Raw genomic sequence first — 23,123 nt, 5'->3', positions numbered from 1 at the left:
TATTTGCAAGGAATGCCCTCTGCCTTGAAGCCCCAAGCACTTGAGTTCTCTTCACTTCCTCCTGCATATGTGTGGTCACACATTTCTTAGCAAGAGAGACTGGACCACCTCTGCCTGACTGCTATATGCTGTATAGCTATCCATATGCATGAAAAAATGAGATTACAGTCATCAAAGGACTTCAAGGTAAACAATAAAGAAAAAATACAATGGGAATGACCTGACTATATATCACTCTGCTATTAAGTTAGAAAACTATGTTATCTTTTTTTAAAGGAAAAAAATTACTATTTTCATAGCATTACACTGAAATCATGGTAGCTGGTTATAAAGGCAAAGTAATTTCATTTAAGCAAATAAAGACAAAACAAACAAACATGAAGTTTAGTTTATCAATTAACTGTAACACATCCCTAAGTGTTCTAGAAAGTTTTATGACCAAACTGTCAAAAATCCAAAAAGTATTTTAAGAAAAAAATAAATTATGAATGAGGAAATGTGTCTATATTGCAAACTTCCTTTATTTAGTAATTTACACATGTAACTTACAGCAATTATATACTTATGAATATATATATATATATCAATGATACTTATATAAATAACTTGGTCAACAGCAAATAGATGAACTTTTAGAATTCAATCAGCTTGCCAGGTAGTAGTGGCACAGGCCTTTAATCCCAGCACTCAGAGGCAGATGCAGGTGGATCTCTGTGAGTTTGAGGCCAGCAAGGTTTGCTAGTTCCAGGACAATCACAGCTACATGGAGAACCTGTGTGCAGGGAAGGGGAGGGGGTTCAACCCACTGACTGTAGGCTGAATTAAGTAGGGCCCAGAATTCCTACAGCTGGGGAACCACACCCTTGAATAATCACCTCCTCTGGAATTCAAACTGAATCTGTGACTTGCTTCTAGACAACAAATCATAGCAGAGAAGAATCCTTACTCAACTGACTATGAGTGACTCAATGGGCAGTTATGTAGTCTAAGCCTAAGTTAATCAGGCCAACCCTTAAAGAGAGTCTGTAAGTAAGAGACGCAGTAGGAAAGACCTCTTGGTCTTAAAGCAGTTAGAGCTGCCATCTTGTTAAGAAAGTCTGTGGGAAGCAAAGAACTGTAAACAACCTTGAGGACCCATGGGTAGGCCCCGGCCACCAACCAACCAGAAAGAAGGACATAGCTTAGTTCTACAACTACAAGGGATCCTCAGCCTCTCAGCCTCTGGTTCACTAAACCCTAAAAACGACCCCCACTCTAGTCAGTAAAGGATATGTGCATATTTCTTTCAAAAGCCAAAAGTTACCTAGATCCAATTCTTTCCCATTCCTAGGAATTTTATCTCCTACGTGTGTCTTCAACCTGTTTCTGCAGTTTTTGAACTTGACCAACAACCACATGAATTTGGAAGAATATTCGTAACTCTAGAAGGAACTACACTTAGCCACAACATTCATCTTAGCTTTTTGAGACTTTGAGTAGTACCTAAGTACCACTAAGCAGTGACCCACAGAGACAATGAGACAATCTATGTTAGAGAAGAGTAGCAAGTGATCCAAAGCTGACTACAATTGATCTGTCAAAGGATTGAAAAAATAAACATTAAAATGAGAAAAATAGCTGAATGTGGTGGTGCATGCATTTAATCCCAGCATGGTGGCCAAGACAAATGGATCTCTATGAGTTCCAGACCACCCTGGTCTATATAGTGACCAGGACAAATAGAGAGGACTACATAGAGAGACTCTGTCTCAAAACAAACAAAAATTATATAAAGAAAAATATTTAAAACTTAGTTATCACTTTTAAGTTAAACTTTATATATGTACATCTATGTATATAAATAAAAATCACTTAGTTTAAACACCTTACAAGGAATAAAAATAGGTCTAATTTACCTTTCCAATTTACCTAAAATTCATACTTTTAAATTACTTGTATGATTATCAACGTGATGGTGGTTTGTGACAAATCTAAAATATTATCTTTGTCAGTATTTTAAACTATACCTTTTTGCTTTATGGAAAAGTTGTAAGGTAAGTTAACAAATTAAATAATTAAACTGAATTAATAATTTTGTGTTGCTGTGAATTAAACCTGGCCTTGAATGTGCTAAGCAGTTCTGTTGCAGAGCTACATCACCAGCCAAAAGGGATTTTCCCTGGAGGGGTTAGCAGTGGGGGTAGAAGATAGAAAGGTAGGAGAGGGGAATGAAATGCTAAGTACCATCTATTGCTGAGCTGAGCAACGCTGAAACACAAAAATTACCTCCCCCCCCAGACAAGCTCTCATGAAGTCCAAGGCGGCCAAAGATGACCTTAAATTTCTGAGCCTTCTACCTCCAGTCCAAGAGCTGGGACTATAGAGTTGTTGGACACATTCGGTTTTAGCAGTGCTGGGAATTAAACCTGGGTTTCATGCATGCTAGACAAGAATTCTCCCAACTCCAGCCCCAAATAACTTATTTTTTAATAGAATATTTTTTTGTTGTTGTTTTTTGTTTTTTGTTTTTCGAGACAGGGTTTCTCTGTAGCTTTGGTGCCCGTCCCGGAACTAGCTCTTGTAGACCAGGCTGGCCTCGAACTCCCAGAGATCCGCCTGCCTCTGCCTCCCGAGTGCTGGGATTAAAGGCTTGCGCCACCATCGCCTGGCTTCAATAGAATATTTTTAATTTAATGAATTGAACTCTGGCAGCTCAGGGATTCTTAGTTTGGCAATTATGCTGTGGGTAATTAGGATTATCAAAAGAAATGTGATAACATTAATTTCAAATGCATCATTACACTATGATTTTAACATCTATAAAATTTTAACAATCTATGAAAATCTATGCATGATATACATATCAATACAAAAATGAAAAACTTTTCACTGAATCTCATATTGCCCATATTCATAGGATCAATACTTTATTAATGTTTGCAAAGGAAACAGCATATGCAAACATTAAAATACCAATCCAAAATAAGTCTCAAATCACCAATCAGATAATATGCATTTGTATGTCACACACATACACACACGTATGTGTATTACATATGCATATATATATGATATATGATAAAATAATACACTATAAAAAAAACTTCAGTGTTAAGAAAACAAAAAATCTTAGCTATTTTGTTCCTTTAAATCAATTTGAATAGATAAATTCTCTACATCAAAGTTAAACTTTTTCAAACTTTTATTGTGTTGGGTGAAAAGTCAGCTAGTTTTTTATTACACAACCCTCTGCCATATTAAAGACAGGAAGTGGGGTGAGAGAAATGGCTTCAGTAGTTAAGTCCTAGCTACAACCCTGATGACCCTCAGCTCCACCCCCTAGACTTCACACGGAAGGCCAGATGGGATGCATCTGAATCCCAGCACTCTTATGGGGACAAAGACAGGAACTTCATCATGGGCTGGTAGACTGGAGCATGACGTACATAAACAGTAAGAAAGACCCTCCCGCAGCAAGGTGGATGGCTAGAAGTGACTTCTAACTAAGCTAAAAGTTGTCTTCTGACCTCCACATGTGTGCAGCAGCATGTGCATGCCCACACTCACACACGAACATGGCTTTTCCAGTCAACATTTAAGCAGGCTTAATTTTATGTTGAAAGAGAAAAAAAGCAACAGCCTTCCCTCTATTCAACGTTAGCTCCTGCCACTAGTTATCATTTTATCCTTCCTCACACAGCCTGTTTTTAATTATTTATAGTTGATGATTTCTCTTCATACTGTTCAGCTGTTTCAGTCGACTGAAAGTGATTTCTTTCCCTTGTCTACATGAATATATGGTTTCATTTTTTTCCTACCCCACCACTGTTCCCCCTTTAAGGCATTTCTTTCCGTTCTTACAACAATTTCATCTATTCCATAGAATATCAGGATTTCTAATATATTGCTTGCTCTCTGGTTATATTCCTCCTATATTCTGAACTCTTAGCCCATTGTCCAATACCATACATTTTACTGACATAGTACTTGATTCTTTGTGGCAGCAGTTTTTTTTCCTTTTTCTTTTCTTTTTTTTGGCTTTGATCCCTCAGAAAAACACTCTTTAAAAAAAAAAGAGAAAGAAAAGAAACTATCCTTTTTCACTATATATACCAATTCAAGTTCCCATTCCCTCCCTACCCTCCACTCCCACCACATACTCTCCCACCCCACCCCCATCCAATCATCAGAGAGAGCATGGTACACTACCCTATAGAAGGTCCAAGGCCCTCCCTACTATATCCAGGCCATGCAATGCATATATCCAAAGAGAATAGATTCCCAAAAAGCCAGTAGAAGCAGTAGAGATAAATCCTGGTGCCACTGCCAGTGGCCCCTCAGTCTGCCCCAGCCATGCAATTGTCAAGCACATTCAGAGGGACCACTTTGGTCTCATGCTTGGTCCTTCCCAATCCATCTGGAGTTGGTGAGCTCCCACTAGTTCAGGTAGACTGTTTCAGTAAGTGAACCCATCATGGTCTTGACCTCTGCTCACATTGTCATTCCTCCCACTCTTCAACTGAACCTCAGGAACTCAGTCCAGTTCTCTGATGCAGGTCTCATGGCAGCAATTTTTAAATTCACAAACCATGGTATATTCGGGTTCATAAATGGTGATATATATTATATATTTTTTACTTCTGTTAAAATAAGTAGAGCTTTCCATTCATCTTTCAGCACTGAGCATCAAATAATTTCAAAGTCCTCAGAGAGAAAACCCACTAGAACAAATGCAGCAGCTTAACTGTGCATCCATGCTAGTAGCATGGTGAAGCAAGTCCTATAAAACGATGGCTTTGACTAAATTCTTCTTCTAGCATCTTAACTGGGTGGAGTACAAACAGACTAATAAAGCATGGAGGTTGAACCCTAAGAGACAATATAACATTATCATAATTAACTCCAACAAAAAGAGTAAGAACACTGCTTAAAGCAACCAGTCTGAAAGTAGGTTTTTGTTTTTGGAAGGAGGGTGTCTTTATTCATAAATAGTTTATCTATTTAAATCTTACATTACTTTATTCATTAACCGATTCCTTCACTTACTCATCAAGAACTTTCAGGTATTCTTCAAGTTAGGCCATACTTCATGTCATAGCATAGTCCTTGTGAAAGTATTTGGGAAGCAAAATCAAAGGGATCTTCTTCAGTTAAGAGAGCTTTTAATTTAGTCTTTAAAACACAAGATGCTGTGATAAAATCCAAACTAACAATCAGCATCTCATAAATGCACTTGTATACTATCTCCCCTAAAGTGGGTCTTCAAATAAATAGCATAGAATAATAAATGAAGATTTAAGAAAGGTCTATGTTACATCAAAGAATCAACATTCCTTCCACAAAACATCTGGATATAATAAATACACTCAATATACCTAACAAGTCACTAAAATATCTGATCAGAAAGCCAAGAGAGAGTTATATAAAGTATTTATTTATGTACACAGTCCTGAGATAATCTTAATTTTAATCAACTAGGAATCAAGTGTCCAAAAGTTATAAATGTATTTGAAAATATAAAGTGGAATTTTCTTACCCAAAGATGATTTTACTATTGATTTAATTCCTGCATAAACCAACGATCCTTTGTTGCCTGGAGATTTTTGATCCATATCTTCTGTATACTGCTTCATAAGTATTTAAATGCATAGGAAATACTGGTAATTATGCACAATAAAATATCTCAAAGTTAAAATTTAATTAAGAGCAAATCCATAGTAAGAATCTATACGATTAAGACAGTTCCACTTTACTGACCACCTTTCCCGCACCCAGTCTACAAACTAAAACTTTTAACAGTTTTAAATGATTTCACCTCGGAATTTTAGACTATATAATTTGTATTTACATACAAAACATTCAGTATGTTTACCCAATTTACCTAAATAGTTAGCAAGACAAAGGATATAGTGCAGAGTATACCAGAGTGACTTGAGTTGTGGGTCTTCATTTCCAGCTAAAATGTGGTTTCTCCATACCTGTTCTGTATCAAGTCCATACCTTGATAAAGCCCGGAGGCGCATTTTTGTTGCTATATCTTTTTCTAAGGAATTGTCACTTTCTTCTTCTGCACATTCATACAAATGACGACCACAAGCCCACATTAAAGAGGTAATTGGGCTCCAGGCAAGAGATATCCTTTCAAAAACAGTGAAGTCAGACATTGTTCGGTTGGGAGTTACAACTATCATTCGATTTTGACTTGTTGGATGCCATGCAAAGGAAGCAATGTAATTGTCACAAGGTTGCACACTTCTTTCAATTATTGTGGGTTCAGTTTCATCCCCAATGGGCGTAGGTGTGTGCTGCATATCATACAGCCTAATAATATTACTATCCCTTGTTAAAGTAGCAAGCAGGCCTGTCCTAGTTGGACACCATGCTACTTTTGTCAAGGGCTTTGGCTGCTCAGTCAAAGTCAAAACTGGCTTCTCAAATTTTCTAAGATCCCATATTGCAACCTGACCTTCATAGAAGGAAGCAACACGATCATGGAAGTATGGGTCTACTGTCACTCCTTGAACAGCTTTTGTATTTACAAACATCTTCTGGCTTGTGTTCCGAAGATCAAATATGGCTAGATTACGATGCATGCCAGCAAGGAGAAGTTTCTGGTCTCGTGGAAGCCAACAAAGAGATAGACAAGCATCATTTTGTCCTAACTCATACAGTGGTTTTGTTACTAATAGTGTTGTTTCAGCTTCACCTGCTGAAAGTCTCACTTTTTCCATGGGAACAATATCAGGAGTATATTTGCTGCAGATATCCCATATCAGAACTGAAAAGTCAGCTCTGTGCTTGTCCAGACCAGCAGCAAGCCAGTTACTATCCAGTGGATTCCATGCAAGGGTATTGCATTGTCGAGCATGTTTTGGGACAAATTCTTTTCCTATCAAATCTTTAAACTTAGAATTATGATCTTGACCAAGACTTGTAAGTACAACTCGACCATTTGCTTGTCCAACTGCTAGGAGACATTCAGGATCATAATTGAGATACCATGCAACACATTTCATATAGGGGGTATCTGAATTTATCGACAGTAATGTAGCTGCAGAGTCTTCAGACAAACGTAATGATCCAGCTTTAAGTTCTGAATTCACAGCCGACTCCACATGATAAAGGCTCAGTTCTGAGTCACATACAACAAATCTATCAACCTGGTGTGGTGCCCACAAAATATCAGGCTTGGTACCGCTCATGTTTATTGATGGGCGCAAAAAGTCCAGTCAGGTCCATTCACTGAAAGTGTTGAAAAATAAGAGGTTTAAAATATCAACAAATCACATTCCTTAAGTTGAATTCTCTACACAAAAACCTTCTTTTTTCTCTATATTTGTATTTTCTCTCCACCTACAGATTTAAGAAAATATTCACTTGATTAAAAATGAAGAAAGAAGAGTAACCACTTCCTACAATAAAGTGATCTAGTAGGAATCTGACAACCCTATCCCAGCTTTATTTCCCATGATAAATTATCTTAATTGTACAGCTACTGGCACCTTCAATGTAACCTCGGGTTATAACAACTTCACTATGATGAGTAAATTAGTAAGTACCATACCAATGAAGGGGGGAAACTTAAAAGTAGCATGAGTCACCCTCCTAAGCTATGGTTACAGCAGCACGCAGTGGAACACTCTGCAGTGGTAAATGTTCTGTATTTATGCAAACAAGGGAATTTCTAACCGCAGAGAGCTACTGAGTGCTAGTTACTTCACTTTTGACTGATATATGTGTATGACATAATGAAGCATACAAATTTGAAGTATAATATGCTAGGACATTGGGTTTTCTTTTCAACTTTCAACAATAAGAATCAGGCTTCTGTAGCAGAGTAAAAACTGGAATGTACAAGAGTTATAAAACTTATCCTATATTTGCTATAATTAGTTTTAGGATGACTTTCTCACCCTTCAATAATAAAGTTATTTAGAGTAGTACTTTCCCAAATTTCACTCATTCGTAGACCACTTATAATGCTACTGAATATTTCTCTTTAAACTGACTCTTTTTTAAAACCAGAACATCAACTTTTAAGTTCATCAGTAGTTTCAGCAACCATGCGTATAGTGTATAATTATATTTTAATATATGCTAAAATAAATATATTATTTTAAAAAGTGTTTGTGTTTTGCCTAAAAATTTCTTGTTTATGATTAGCAGTACACATATGACACTTACTCTGGAAAAATGAGTTATGTGACCATTAGAGGCTCTTAGTTTTTAGTTTTATAAGGTTTGGTAATTTTTGACTAAAAATGGAATTGTTTAAAAAATCTTATTTGAATAATAAAGACTAGATGCAAATATTAAGTATTTCTAAGTGGCTGGCAAGAATTAAAAGGCTGGATGTAAAATTAACATAATATTTATAAATTTCACTACAATCATATTTTACAACCATGTTTCACCTATATTTACTCAAAATATCAGGTATAGACTAATATACATTCCTAATAAAGAAATTGATAAGTATTCAACTCACACATAATTGCTTTACCTCCTACTCTTGTGAATATTTTTAGATATGAATTCCCAATTTAGAATTTTGTAGACTCAAAAATATATTTAACTTTTAAAAACTTTTTAAAAAAATAAAGTGTACAAATTAAATTCGGGGGATCTTAAAAAAATAAAAGGACAAGAATTTAAGAAGTGTTAGAAGGAAGGAATATATTTGGGAAGTGTAGGAAGTATATATGGTGAAAATACATTGTACATATGAAATTCGATAAATATTTAACTTTTAAAAGGATTTTATTTTTAATTATGTGTATATATGCATGTCTGAGTGTTTATGCACATGTGTACAGTGCCTTTAAACAGTGCCAGAAAATGGTTTTGGACCTCCTAAAGATGGGAGTGATGCGCTACTGTGAGCCACCTGCTGTGGGTTCTAGAAAATGAACTCAGGTCCGCTGCAGGAGCAGAGTGCTCTTAACCGCTAAGCCATCTCTCCCACTCTCATATAATTCAGATGATTAGCAAAAACATTTATGAATTCTCATACTGGATTTATTTTCTTCTTTAACACTTCTGGAGCTCAGGATCAGTCACTTCAACTATATCCTTAATATCACTTTCACTCATTCCCCTTTCCAGCTTATTGTTTGCTTTTCCTTATTCCTAGATTATTCCAATTATTTACCTCTTTCCCGCATCAACTCAAGGTACTACATGAAGACATTCTCAAGGTACTATAAACTGCACGAGAAATCAAGGTACATATGACTTCCAGACTGTGATACTAGCTCAACAATTCTCTTAATCATCTTTCCGCTATGGTCCTTTAAAAGTCAGAATAACCTTTGTGTTGTTCATAGGGGTGAGCATGCATGCGGTTTACGTGTTCATGTGTACAGGTGCACATGCAGGGCATGGGTCATGTTAAGATGTCTTCTATCAGGGCACTTGCTGCTCTTCCAGAGGACCCAGGTTCCATTCCCAGCACTCATGTGGTGGCTAACAACTACCTGTAACTCCATTTCCCACCCTCTTATGGCCTCCACAGATAAAGACATGCCCACAGATACAACCACACACATACAAGATGTCTTCTATCACTCTCTACCTCATTTTAAATATGATATTTCTAGCAATTCTTTGGGAATTTCATATGTACAATGCATTTGACCATATTCAAAGACCCTACTCTTCCCAACTACATTTCTTCCTTCTCACTCCTTCCAAATTCTTGGCCTTTTCGTTTTCAAGATAACCCACCCCATCCAATTCACTCACTTTATTGTTTGACCCAAGGTCTCTTACTGAATTTGGAGCTCACTTATTTGGCAACACTAGTTGGCCAGCAAACCCAAGTAACCCTTCTGTGTTCTCCGTGGCCTCTTCACAGAGATTCTTTTATTTATTTATTTATTTATTTATTTATTTATTTATTTATTTATTTAGGTTTTTCTATGACAGGGTTTCTCTATGACTTTGGAGCCTGTCCTGGAACTAGCTCTCACACACGAGGCTGACCTTGAACTCACAGGGGTCTGCTAGCCTCTGCAGGCAGGAATGTGCCACCACCGCCAGGCCTTCACAGAGATTCTAAACTAATGTCTTCATGAGTATTTAGCAAGCACTATAATGAGTCATCTCTCCATACCAGAATAATCATTGTATAACACGAGCAACAAGCTTACACAATTAATTTGCCAATTAACTGTAAATACCTTCAGCCTCTACCTATTGCTCTAACCTTTTGGTATACTCTACTTGTGGTGCTTTAGCTACATTTTTTTTCTTTTCAGTTCCTGGAATCCACCCCAATTTCCAATCACCTTATCTTTGCAAATGATGTTCTTCCTGGCTATAACATTCCCCCTCACTCTTTTAATCAATCACATTCTCCTGTCCAGAAATATAGTCTCACTGAATAGTATTCTTTCTCTTTAATCCATTTGAGTCTCTTCTACTAGATTATGTCTTCCAAGACAAAAGATGAAATATCTTGTTTTCCATTGTACTTCTAGTACAAAGCATGAAACTGTCACTTAGTAGATGGTGAATATTTGTCTAATGAATGCATGTGTCCAGGGGCCCCTGAACATTTCTCACAACAGTTATTTCAACGTTTTGCCTATTTCCTCATGCTTCCATCCTTTCCTGCCCCAGAAGAATCAACATTTCTTCTTCGTAGTGGAACTTGGCTCTAAGCCAAGAACAAAGCTCTCACTGTTATAATTGGTTCTAGTGACAGAAGACATCCTAAAAAAACATTACTTTAATACCTTGTATTCTATTATTTTCTGTAACTGTTTACTTAGCACCTTGTATATTCTGGGCACTGTTTTCCAACTTTGGGAATACAGTGTTAAAGAGGGACAGATAAATTCTATTCTAACAAAACTGCATTCTAATAACAGACCCACCCAATAGAAACGAATTTGAAAACCAAAAAATGAGAAGGAAGCAAATCATATAATAGGAACCAGCTAAGACAGCAAAAAGAAAAACTAGATGCCACCTAGAGCAATGGTTCTCGGCCTGTGGTTTGTGACCCCTTTGGAAAGCTCTACCTCCAAAGAATATTTACATTACAATTCATAACAGCAGCAAAATCACAGTTATGAGGTAACAACGTACAATGTTATAGTTGTGGGTCACCACAATATGAGGAACTATATTAAAGGGTCACAACATTAGGAAGGTTGAGAACCACTGCCCTAGATAAGAGATAATAGGCATACCTATGTTCTCACAAGTAGAAGCAGCTCCTCAATAAATATTCACATGTCTTGAGATTCTTGCTATGTCCCTGGGGAAAAAGAAAAAAAGAACTCAATACTTATATAAACATACTTTAACCTAGGATTCCATACTATAATTTTATTCTTGATACAAAATATATATGGTAAAAAAAAACTTAGATTACATACAGGAAAATACAGTTCAAAAATTCAAGTGTTACTGTAAACTAGGTATACTATAATCTTGGCATTTGAGAGGTGGAGGTGAGAGGATCAAGAGTTCAGAGTCGACCTCAGACACAGGAAATATATCTCAAAAACAATTAAGATCCCTGTTTATGATGGTTACTTTGAACGCCAATTTAACTAATCCAGAATCACCTGATAAGAGAATCTCAATGCGGGATTGTGTAGATTAGATTAACCTGTGGGCATGTCTAAAGGGGATTTATTATCTTGATTATATTAATTGAAGTAGGAAGACCAATACAATACAGTGTGGGTGGTACCATTCCAGCAGACGGATCCTGAACTGTCAGAGAGCAGACAAAGCTAGCTAAGAAGTGACCATATGCAATTAGTTTACTGACTTCAGCTCCTGACTACAAAAGTGAAGTTACTAGCTGCTGCAAGTCCCTGCCACCTTGACTTCCCCAAAATGAAGGACGGTAACCTGGAAAGTTAGCTAAAATGGACTCTTCTCCCTGAGGGTTCTTCTGTCAAAGTCTTTTATCACAGCAGCAGAACTGAAACGAAGACACTGTCATTTTAACGCTGATTTACACGATTCTCAGTGAAGAACCAATCACCATTCTTATGCTATGCTCGTAAAATACTGTTACCATCCACAAAATTATGACAGGAACACATACAAAAACCACAGACCTTTCGAGTTAGAAAGGAACTAATGAATCTTTTTCATTTTGAGAGGGGATGGAGTCAAGAACAGATGGCTTGGTTCCTGTGCCAGGTCTGTCAGCTCCCAGCTTAGACAAGTTCTGTAGAAAGGATCAGCTACCCAGGGGGAAATGAAAATGGCAAGGAGAGACAATGAGCTGCTGGCCAGGGAGGCTAGCAAAGATGGCCCTGGAAAAGGCAACGTCTATAACCACCCTGGGGAGATCTAACACACAATACAGATGGTGATTGCTCACTAACATACATACTATGAATCTGGAAGAGAGAAAAGTAAATAAATAAGGACTCAGAAGTTCTTCAGTCACTTCCTAGCTTAGACCCCTACCAGTCCCTTAATAGTGGGTAAAATCTACCTTATTTCCTCCTCACAAAGTTCTGCCTTCCAAGACTAAGGGCTCTCTGCTTCACACAGATGATGGTATCTCTACTATTCTTCAGACAGCCCTGGGACTGAATGCTTTCAGATGCTGGAGACACTGCAAAATTCGTGAGGAGGTAGGAGTTTGCAATAATTTAGGTCCTTATCTTCAGACTGAGAAAGGGTTCGTTTTTCTTCAGTGGTTTCTCAGCAAATGAGAACCATGGAGAGTCTCTGTTCACCACTACAACATCTAGAACACTATCCAAAAGAAATACAAGCCATGGCCTGTAATTCTCTAGCAGGCACAGTTCAAAAGTAATAAATGAAATTTAGAGTATCTTTTAACTTAACCTATCCAAAAATGTTTCAAAATATACAACCAACGTAAAGAAATTACTAAACTTTTTACTTTTTATTTTATTAAATCATGGGAATCTAGTCTACACTTAAAACGTGTCTCAACCCCACGTGGCTACAGGACACAAGTTCAATACACTACGATAACGCAAGAACATACAAATCGCTGTTGTGGGGGTTTGTCTTCTTTCTTACCGAGCTACATCGCTGTACGATACAGTTTCGGGAAACTTGCAGCACTACCGTCCCCAAGACGATGCATTGCACACATCTAAATTTTCGTTAAGATAATAGTTATTCAAAACAGTCGACAAGAGTAGTCATTTGCTGAGCAATTCAGCAAGGCAGAGGCTTCATTCCTCTCAAGGAATTTGCATTATTCGTGTAGGTAGCGAGCAGAGAACAGAGCTCACAGGGTGACAGGCCCTTTAATAAGAATTTAATAGGGTACAACTGGAACTCATCATGTTGTTATTCCGGGTACACCAGGCATCTGATCGCGACTCCCACGTCCCAGACACCCGGCTGAGCCGCTCGGCACAGGGGGGACGCGGTTCCACACGCGCGCCGCGGGCGCACAGAGGACGGCTGCCACGCGGTCGCGGGACGCCCGAAGGCTCCACACGAGGCCGCCGGGCGCCGGACCGTCCCACTGAGCAGAACGCCGCCCGCCCGCGAGGCTCTGAAGCAGCGGCCGCAGCGGCCACCCCGGGGCCCGCCCGCGCCGAGACCCGCTGCGGGCCGCACTCACTGACCTGAGGAGGTGGCGCGCCGCCACACAGCCGTTTCCGGCCTGACGCCGCCCCGCCCGCCGCGGGAGCCGCGCGCGGGTAAGATGGCCGCCGAAGCGCGGGCCGTGACCGGGGCCACCCGCGGGGCCCACGACCGAACCGCCGCCGCGGCCTGGGAAGCGGACGCCACGCCCCGAGACACGCCCTCCCCGGCCCGGCACCGCCCCGGGGCGGGGCCACCGCTCGGAGTCACCGCCCCCTCTCGAGCGCTCCGCCCAGGGGAGACCCCGCCCTCGCCTGTGGGCGGAACCACAACCTAGAATTCCCGCCTTCCTCCCTCGCGGCTCCGCCCAGCGCAGGCCCTGCAGCCGTGAAAACTATCCTGGAGTTTGCTTTTAGGAGCCAGATAGCACGATCAAACCAGCGCACATGCTTTGACATATGTGGTCCATTTTAATTAACACTGAAAAATAATGACGGGCGATGTAGTAGAAAGTTAAGGATTTGGGGCTCATGATTGCTCCCTTTGGTTATCAGGAACACCAAGGACCTTGGTTATCAGGAACACCAAACCACCCTTTGTTCCAGTGTACCTCCTAATCTGCCCTCCGGGTTATCAAACCTGTCAGAGCTTCCCTTCCAGTAACCCTTACCTAGTAGCCTAATACTACACAACGCCTGCATCAATCACTTCATTTCATCTTTTCATGTAGGTAATTATATTGACAAATCACTACAAGAAGGGTGATTACAATACAGAGAGCAAGAGAGACAGAGTCACATACATATTATAGTCCTATTGACCCTCCGTATCCTCCAGCTCTGCCCCTGCAGGTTCAACCACCATAGATCAAACTACGTTCTTAAAATTGGGCATGGTGGAGCACATCTACAATATCAACACCCCAGAGGTTGAAGCAGAAGCGTCAATAGTTCAAAGCCAGACTCTGCACTATAGTGAGCTTGAGCTAGATTGGTTGTGTGAAAATAACTCTGTCTGTCTCTCTGTCTCTCTTTATATCTCTTTGTCTCATCTGTCTGTCTACCTCTCCATATGTGTGTATGTGTATGTCTGTATTAAACTTGTACACTATTATAAGTAATTTAGAGATAATTTAAGGTACAGAGAATGTATGTAGGTTATTTGCAAATATCACACCAAGAGCAAACATTTGAGCACATGTAGATTTTGCTATCACTGGAGAGTACAAAGGGACAACTATTTTTGTTTAACTATTATATTGTTGTTGTTACTGTGCCTGATTTATAAATTAGATTTTATATAGCTATATTTGAATAGGAAAATATAGTATGTTTAAGTTTGATACCAGCCACAGTCTGAAGTGTCTACTGATGGACTTTATACCCATATATATTAATTAAGGGGAAACTAATATATGAATAAACCAAGGAGGTGAAGAGAGCGTGAGAAGCCCTGTTAGAAACGCACTGGAAATTAGTTTAATGCCTCTGCACAGGCTTTTTCAGAAAGGCAGCTGTGGAGTCCCTGGTGATCTTAACTAGGGTAGTGATATGACCAGTTGTTCCACAGAGAGATCTGGAGAGGTAGAATAGCCAAGTAAAAGATAATGAAGACTCAAATTACTAGTGCTGAGACAAGCAGGCCACTTGTGACGTCATTCAGAAGGTGAGACTAACCAAGTGAACAATGAACATTTTAGGGAGTGGCTCCTGAGTGCCATTAGGATCCTTTCAGTTGCCTGACAGCCTATGCTTGTGTCCTTGCGCTTGGTTGTGGGCATGGTGGTAGCGATTGGTCATTTTGGTAAGAGGATCAGTTTGAGGTGAGTAATATATTACATTCTTGACTCCTGCTATGTAAAGAACATGAAATATAATCAAGGGAATAATATATCAAAAGATCCATCACTTTAGCTTGACCCTATCCCTCTTCTAGTTGGTTTTGGCCTAGGATATATAAGTAAGTAAGACCAACCTTACATCTTTTAAAAACGGCTGTATTGGCACCTGCCCTAGTTGAGGCAAAGTCCATCAATAAATGACTTTACTTCTTATTTCAGAAAAATAGAATCAAAACTGCTAGGTAGGAATCCTAAAGCCCCTCCCCCTGTTGCTTCCTGCCCCAGCACCCCTTCTTCAATTACTGCCACCCTTGCAGCTGACATATGGAGCAAGTGCATGCTTCTGCTCTTGTGAGACCTGAAAATATCTGCTTCGGTTTTTTCCTATGCTTGGGTATCTTTAGCCTCACCATTTCGGCTGGTTACCACATTTACATGCTCAGACCACTCTGTTTTCCTCAAAGGAATTTTTGCTCTGTGGAATCCCACTTTCTTGTGTCTTCTAGAGTTTTCTCCACTGTCTTTCATATCTACCATGTTGTTTGACAGAGGTAACAATGATATTCACTCTGCCATTCCAGTGACCAAAGCTTCACCCTTGCACGTCATACACAGTTGACTGCTTCTCTCTCTTGAAATACTTTCTTCACTTGGCTCCCCATCATTAGCCTGGTCTTGTTTGTTTTGACCCCTGTGAGTTGGTCCTTTCTTTGACCAGATAAATGTAATGTTGCCTCTGTGCTCTGCCCTGGCTTGTCTCCCCAGCTGGAAAGTTCCTTAACTACAACATTGCATGAATTAGCCTCTGCTTAATTCAAAGCTGGTCTCTTATCCAAGACTGTGTAAGACTTAATGTATAAGTCAATGTCTTACTTACCTGTAGTCATCCTCCATTAAGTTTTACAGTCCAACACGTTCAGTTTTCATTGTCTTTTCCTCCCTTCCTCTTCCTGTCTCGTATTTCTTCCTTTCTTTTTTCATTTTTTAAATTCTTTTTTTTTTGAGACAGGGTCTTGTACTTACCAGGTTGACCACAAACTCCTGATCTCTACCCTCTCTTCTGAGAGCTAAGACTACAGTTGTGAACTACCACATTTGGACCATCTGCCACTTAATGAGGGCATATCTGCCTCCAAGTTTTAGCAAGACATTTGGTGACACAGTTTCTTTTTCTTTCTTTCTTTTTTTTTAATATCCTTTGGCCTCCCTTTCAGCTGGATGCTGTCAAAAAGTTGCAAGTGAACATTAAGTGTGTTCCTTATAAGAGAATCATCTCTCATCCACTGCCTGGCCAATAGTATAAATCAAACAACAGGTATGAATCAGAAAGGAAGCTACATGCTAAGGAAGGCAAATGTAGCTCACTAGACTAAGTCAGCGTAATTTTGGAAAGCTGAAGGCATTTAAATGGGTTTTGTGGGCAGCATGTTACAAACTGCTTAATGACTCAACATAGACCAGCTGCATACTTGGAACTGGGGCAATGTGCATGACTTTCAGAAGCGGTTAACGGACTTCGACTATGTTGGGCTATGCAAAGGATGCAGACAGTACCGTATATACCCTAGTATTCTGCAGCTTATATGTGTATTTCTGCTCTTGATTAAGGTATTATGTTTGTGAAGCTCATTTAAAAATGTAATGTATAATTAATAAATATAAGTTAATAGATAGTCATCTATAATACTCAAGCTTGTAGTCATGTTTGTTTGATTTGATTTTCTAGATATATAAAGATATATTTCAGTTACATAGGTGTTCTTCAAATCTTTCAGAGACCTTCACAATGTGGCATTTAAAATGTTTTAAGAACTTAAGACTTTTCATGACAGTGAGACACATCTGCTCCTGGCAGCGCCAATAACATCAAGAGGAAGATGGACATTGAAGAGGCTCCTTATGGAGTTTGTTAGCCATTTGGGCAAGAAACTTCTCATACCTGGACTGTGTGATATACAGGACATGCAGGACCCACAGAGAAATGACTGCTGAACTTGCCTAAAGGTGAGACCATCCTTCAAGGTTACTTCTTCATCAAAGAGTCTGCCAGACATTCTGCAGGACACAAAAGAAAGTTTGTCAGTTGACTGACAAACTGCCAGTATAGGTGGGGTGGAAATGTCTTTGAAATTTCCTGCTTCATGGAAAAGTCTGCTGGACACTGTGGACCTGTAGGCTGAAGATGGATGCCCCAACACTACAGAAGAACTTTGGGTGGCTGTCCAGGCAGCAAGATGTCTCTGTCAATTTTAGAGTTTTGAAAGTTGCTTATAATGCACTTCCTGTTTATTTAGGTAATATTATAATCCTTCTTGGGTCTTGGATGGAGTTGAAGAATAGATAATAATAATATACTTTTCCTTAGTTATGATAAAAGATAAAATAGATATATCTGTAATTCTTACTTGATGACCGTTTTATATAATTTTACTATGTTAAAGTTAAAATATTCCTTTTTATTTAAACAGAAAAGGGGAGACGATATGGGATTTCCCTCTGTATGCTGTGATTACCATTGATAAATAAAGGAACTGCTTTGAGCCTATAACAGAGCTAGGTGGAAAAAACTAAGCTGAATGCTGGGAGAGAGAAGGCAGAATCAGGAGAAGCCATGTAGCCCAGCTGGAGACAGACACCAGAACTTTAGCCAGTAAGCCATGGCCATGAGGCAATACACAGATTAACAGAAATGAGTTAAATTAATATGTAAGGGTTAGCCAATAAAAAGCTAGAGCTAATGTGCCAAGCAGTGATCTAATTAATACAGTTTCTGTGTGATTATTTTAGGGCTAAGTGGCCAGGAACAAACTAGTGGCCTCCTTACTACACTTGGTTCCCAATTAGTGTCTGTTTGGGGAGGTTTAGGTATGGCCTTGCTGGAAGAAGTATGTCACTGGTGATAGGTTTTGAGGTTTCATAAGTCACTCACTAATCCAACTTTTTTTTCTCTCTTTCCTGCTTGTGGTTTAAGATGTGAGTTCTGGGCTTGCTGTTCAAGCCAGCCTGATGCCACCTTCCACTGGTTTGATGGTAATGGACTCTTATTCCTCTGGAAATGTAAGCCCAAATAAATTCTTCTTCTATTAGCTGCCTTGGTCATGGTGTTTTATCACAGTCATAGAAAAATAACACACCAACTAAGTATATTGTTTTCTGTCCACTTCTGCCTAAAACAGCTAAACCAGCTATACCTGAGTTTGTGGAAAACAGAAAGCCCTAAATAGGGAAATGAGAAAGTTTCTGATGCCCTTCTTTCTCTTCAGGCTTCCTGCCGGAATCATCCTGGACTGAAGAAGAGAACGGCTCCAAGTTCAGTTCAGTTAATCACTTGATGTAAACATGTTACTGATAAGAACAAGATGCTTTTATGATGAAATATGAAAGAAATCCCTTTTCTGTCAAAGACTGGCCCAAAGATGCATGATCTATGCCTGCAAATCCATCCAACTGACAAGGGAAACTCTATTCTGCGGAAAACCGAATATGAAATTGGGGGAACCAATTTGTACTGTGATGCAGTCATTGAGTTCCTACTCTTTAACAAGACAGAAACACAGGGCTGTTAACAAGAAGAAACACAACTTCTCTGCACCAGGTCACCCTGGTCTACAGAGCGAGTTCCAGGATAGTGAGAGCGACACAGAGAAACCCTGTCTCAAAAACAAACAAAAAGCGCTTCTTCAGACGTTATAATACCACTTATAAAATTTAATGATCAATATGCAAAACTTTCTTCTCCACACATGAACTGTATGAAAAGTGTGATGTGATGTGGAGGGACGCTGGCATCCATCGCAGTCATTCCAGGCTGCCGTTGTCGGGGGCAACAGTGTGCAAGAGAGGAATTGTCTCAGTGTGGAGCAGAATGAGACTGTAAGCAATGAGGAATGCTCACTCATGGCACATAAATTATGTAGTGGATGCTCAAAATTAGATTTAAGACAATCTCTCTAGAAAGCAACTTTACTTTTGCTAATATAGAAAATCTCTGTAGTTGTGTACTTAATTGTTTAAGAATTAAAATTCCAATCCATGTTTGTTTTTGATATGTTAGCCAACAAGATGCACATCACATGCACTTCTTGTAAGCATGTCAGAAATAAACATATTCAGCATAAAATGAAGAGCCCCGGGTGACTGAGTATGACCGCAAAGGGCTGGGCTATTTAAAAGAGGAGGCTGATCAACAGTTTCTACAGGCAGGTTTAAAGCATTCTTTAATTTCTTTAATACTCTCTGAAACAGGGTAAGTTCGTGTTTAGGACATAAATATGGGGGTCGTGGTACATGAGCTTTAGTGTATAATTTTTTAAATATCATTTTAGTGTAAATTTAGCAGCCTAATTGAAGATTTATAGTATCCTGTTTATATAGGAATACGTTATGTTAAATCATATAAATGTTAAAATTGCATTTATTAAATGCCTATATTATTGACAGGGAGTTCCTCCCTTGCAACTTTATGTAAATGTTGGGAAAGACGACTCTCATTTATTGGCCTATAAATAACGTAGGTGTGTCAGCAGCTGCTTTGATGTTTTGGATATGAGTAAAGTCTACCCACCGTATTCAACAGACTCGTTCTAATAAAAGCATTGGCTCCAGAACTTTCTGTGGTTAAAATTAACATTACTATTACTACTAACTCTTTGAAATTTTAATTACTATAAATAATTCCTTTGAAGCTAAAGTTTTCTTTTATTTGTATTTATTTTACCAGGCAGAGTTTAGGGAGTAGAGAATACATAATGGAATGAAACAGGGCATAGTAACTTTGAAACTATGTCTACATATATACACAGGAGATAGACATTTTTGGTGATTGCTAGAACATTCTTCTTCTGGGGTTAGAGTTAAATAAGAAATATACTTTATAGTCAGAGACAAGCAATCAAATGTCAGTATGTATCACTGAATGTGGCTTAAACTCACCCTCTGATCCAAAGCAAGCTTCCTAGTTCCTGTTCTTAGATTTTGAGCTCCTGGTAGTCGGCTTTCTAGAAACTGCAGCTTTAGAGGGTGTCACTTATTCTTTAGATCTTAGAAAATAAATGTGAAGAAAATGAAGTCACACATATATATGATCTTTAACACAGTTTTATTCTTCCAGTTCAAGCAAAATGGGAAAGTGAATATTGGATTTTTAACTTTCATTGTTCAGGATAAATATCGCTACTTCTCCCATAGGTAGGATTAACCCAAGGGCAAACAGATGGCAAAAAAATATACTCTAGTGGAAATATTACAGAATAAGAAGGTGGAAGAATAGGATTCTCGTGATAGATTCTAAGGAAATTTTCAAGCTTAAGTGATCAAAGTATTTGGAAAGAGAAGCATTTCCAGAATATGCACGGTTTCAAGTATATCTTCATTCTACAATTATTACCGATGAATAATCATCATGCATATATGTCTCCATATATGCATTATAACAGAAGTAAAATAACGTTGAGTTCCTTCCTTTAGCTTGTGAGGTAACATTAGACAATAGAAACTGTTTACATCCCAGTACAAAATTCTGTAAATTTCATTAGATGATGCTTCCATAGATAATGCTGGAAGGAATCAGAGTAGGAAGAGAATTTAAGAGACACTGGGTTGAGCCAGTTCAATTCAAGCCCCAAAGGATTGTATATTTGGATTGTGTACCATGCGTTCAGAGATGTAATGAGCTTCCACATTGATTGGGTGAGGGAATGATGCCAATGTGGACCATGTTTCTTTTTATTCTCTGGTTCTCTGATTAGCTTCACCAAAAGGCTGGTTCTTTAAGTGTAGGGATTTCTTCCTATGAGCAGTCTTTTCTGAAAACTCTGAAGAACAAGAAAGCTGCTTCCCTAGAAATCACCAGCAAGCATCTTTATAGTCTTATTGACCTGAGCTAGGTATTGTATTGTGTCCTTTTTAAAATGAGTTGCTATAGCCCAACAGTTCTAACCTGTGGGTTGTGATCCCTTTGTGGTTGCATATTAGATATCCTGCATATAAGATATTTTATATTGCAATTCGCTAACAGTAACAAAATTACAGTTAGGAAATAGCAATGAAAATAATTTTATGGTTGAGGGTCACCACAATATGAGGAATGGTACTAAAGGGGCACAGGATTAGGAAGGTGAGAACCACTGCTCTAGCCAGGGAACGGGATTCTGTTCATTAATTTGTTATCATGCACATGCAAGTGAATAGCATATATGCCATCTATATTGACTATGTTAAATGTTGAACAATGTCTCAGCAATAATCAGAAAATAAGTTGGTGTTCAGGTTACAAAAAATGCTCAGGAAATCAAATTAAATTTGAATTTCAGATATGCAGTAAAAATTTTCAGAAGTATGTCCTAAATATCATGAGATATGCATATGCTAACAGACCATAATTTTTAACTGAAACTCAAAATTAACTGGATAGCCTGCGTGTTTTTCTTTTGTGTGTGTGTGATACTGAGATTTGAAACCAGGGCATCGTGTTTCTATATCCCAAGATCATTTACATCCTATGTAGAAAGCTCCGCTAAAGTAGATCACTGAAAGACAATTATAATGCTCACTTCAGCTAGGAAAGTTGGGGAAGCTGTCATGGAAAAGATGAGATATAAAGTGTTTAATGGATGGAACATGGCCCCCTCATTCATTACATCGTCACCAGCTTTCTGTCTTTGATTGTTGCCTCTACTACCACACCTTGGCTGTCCTGGAACTTGCTCTGTAGAACAGGCTAACCTCAAACTCAGAGATCTGCCAACCTCTGCCTTCCAAGTGTTGGGATTAAAGGTGTGCACCAACACACCTGGCTCTAAACTTTTCTTTATTTCCTTTTCACAAATTAGAAACTTTGCTGGATGAGACCCTGCTCTGAGGTCACTGCTCCCTTGAGTCATTTCTTTTTGTCTTTTTGAATACAGGGCTTAGTTTTATCCCACTTCCTGATGTTATTTTTCTCTTCAAATAGTACATTTTTATTTTGCTTTGCTAAGTACTTCTTATTATAGATCTTTATAAGCATGAACACTAGTAACCACGTGACAGAGTCTACACTAGGCTGTTTGGGGATTTCCTTTGCCAATGGAATTATTAATCCAAATCTCTTCACTTTAGCTTCAGGCAGACTTTTCGGACAAGGGCAAAAAACAGCTACATTCTTTACCAAAATTTCACAAGAACCTCTAGGCCGTATATTAATATTCTTTACATTTGAGACTTCCTGAATCAGGTACCCACAATTCAACAAATCACACTCAACACCACTGTCTTCCATGCTCCTACTAGTATGGTCCATTAGGCAGTACTTAAAGTGCTCACCTGCTTTGCTAACCCACAGTCCCAAGGTCCATATTCCTTCAAGCAAAAGCATGGTCAGACTTGTCATAGCAATACCCCACTCAAGGTACCAACTTCTGTCTTAGGGCATCTATTGCTGAGAAGAGATAACATGACCATGGCAGTTCTTGTAAAGTAAAAATATTTAGTTAGGGTAATTTACATCATCAGAAATTTAGTCTATTATAATCATGGTATGACATGGTGGTGTGCAGGCAGACATGATGCTGGAGAAGCAGTTGAGTGTCTTATGTCTTGACTTACAGGTAACAGAAAGTGGTCTGAGAGGCTGGGCATAGCCTGAGCATACATGAGACCTCAAAGCCTTCCTCCACAGCGACACACTTTCTCTAACAAACAAGGTCACACCTCCTAATAGTGCCACTCCCTTTCTGGGGGCCATTTTCTTTCAAGTAACCACAGGGCCCATTCTGGA

The 23,123-nt window shown here is 38.9% G+C and overlaps 1 protein-coding gene across 2 annotated transcripts in view; it reads right to left on the bottom strand.

The window, feature by feature from the left end:
• The window catches only part of Mios (meiosis regulator for oocyte development), a 32,108-nt gene extending 18,372 nt beyond the window's left edge, over nucleotides 1-13,736 (bottom strand). Inside the window, exons 1-5 of one of the 2 annotated variants that reach the window (XM_050162299.1) lie at nucleotides 13,569-13,736; nucleotides 13,009-13,084; nucleotides 11,178-11,245; nucleotides 5,888-7,221; nucleotides 5,516-5,614 (exon numbers count right to left, since the gene is read on the bottom strand). In XM_050162299.1, the coding sequence (XP_050018256.1) occupies nucleotides 5,516-5,614; nucleotides 5,888-7,181 (1,393 nt within the window). In that variant the 5' untranslated portion in view covers nucleotides 7,182-7,221; nucleotides 11,178-11,245; nucleotides 13,009-13,084; nucleotides 13,569-13,736. The remainder of the gene's footprint in view (nucleotides 1-5,515; nucleotides 5,615-5,887; nucleotides 7,222-11,177; nucleotides 11,246-13,008; nucleotides 13,085-13,568) is intronic. The other variant, XM_050162298.1, reaches the window with a different exon arrangement.
• Nucleotides 13,737-23,123: the final 9,387 nt, after the last annotated feature.

This window comes from Alexandromys fortis, unplaced genomic scaffold (assembly GCF_014885135.2).
Source record: "Alexandromys fortis isolate MF-2015 unplaced genomic scaffold, M_Fortis_MF-2015_v1.1 scaffold_110, whole genome shotgun sequence".
Taxonomy (NCBI): domain Eukaryota; kingdom Metazoa; phylum Chordata; class Mammalia; order Rodentia; family Cricetidae; genus Alexandromys; species Alexandromys fortis.
The sequence above is the reverse complement of the archived record's forward strand: the minus strand, read 5'-3'. Positions and strand labels throughout refer to the sequence as shown.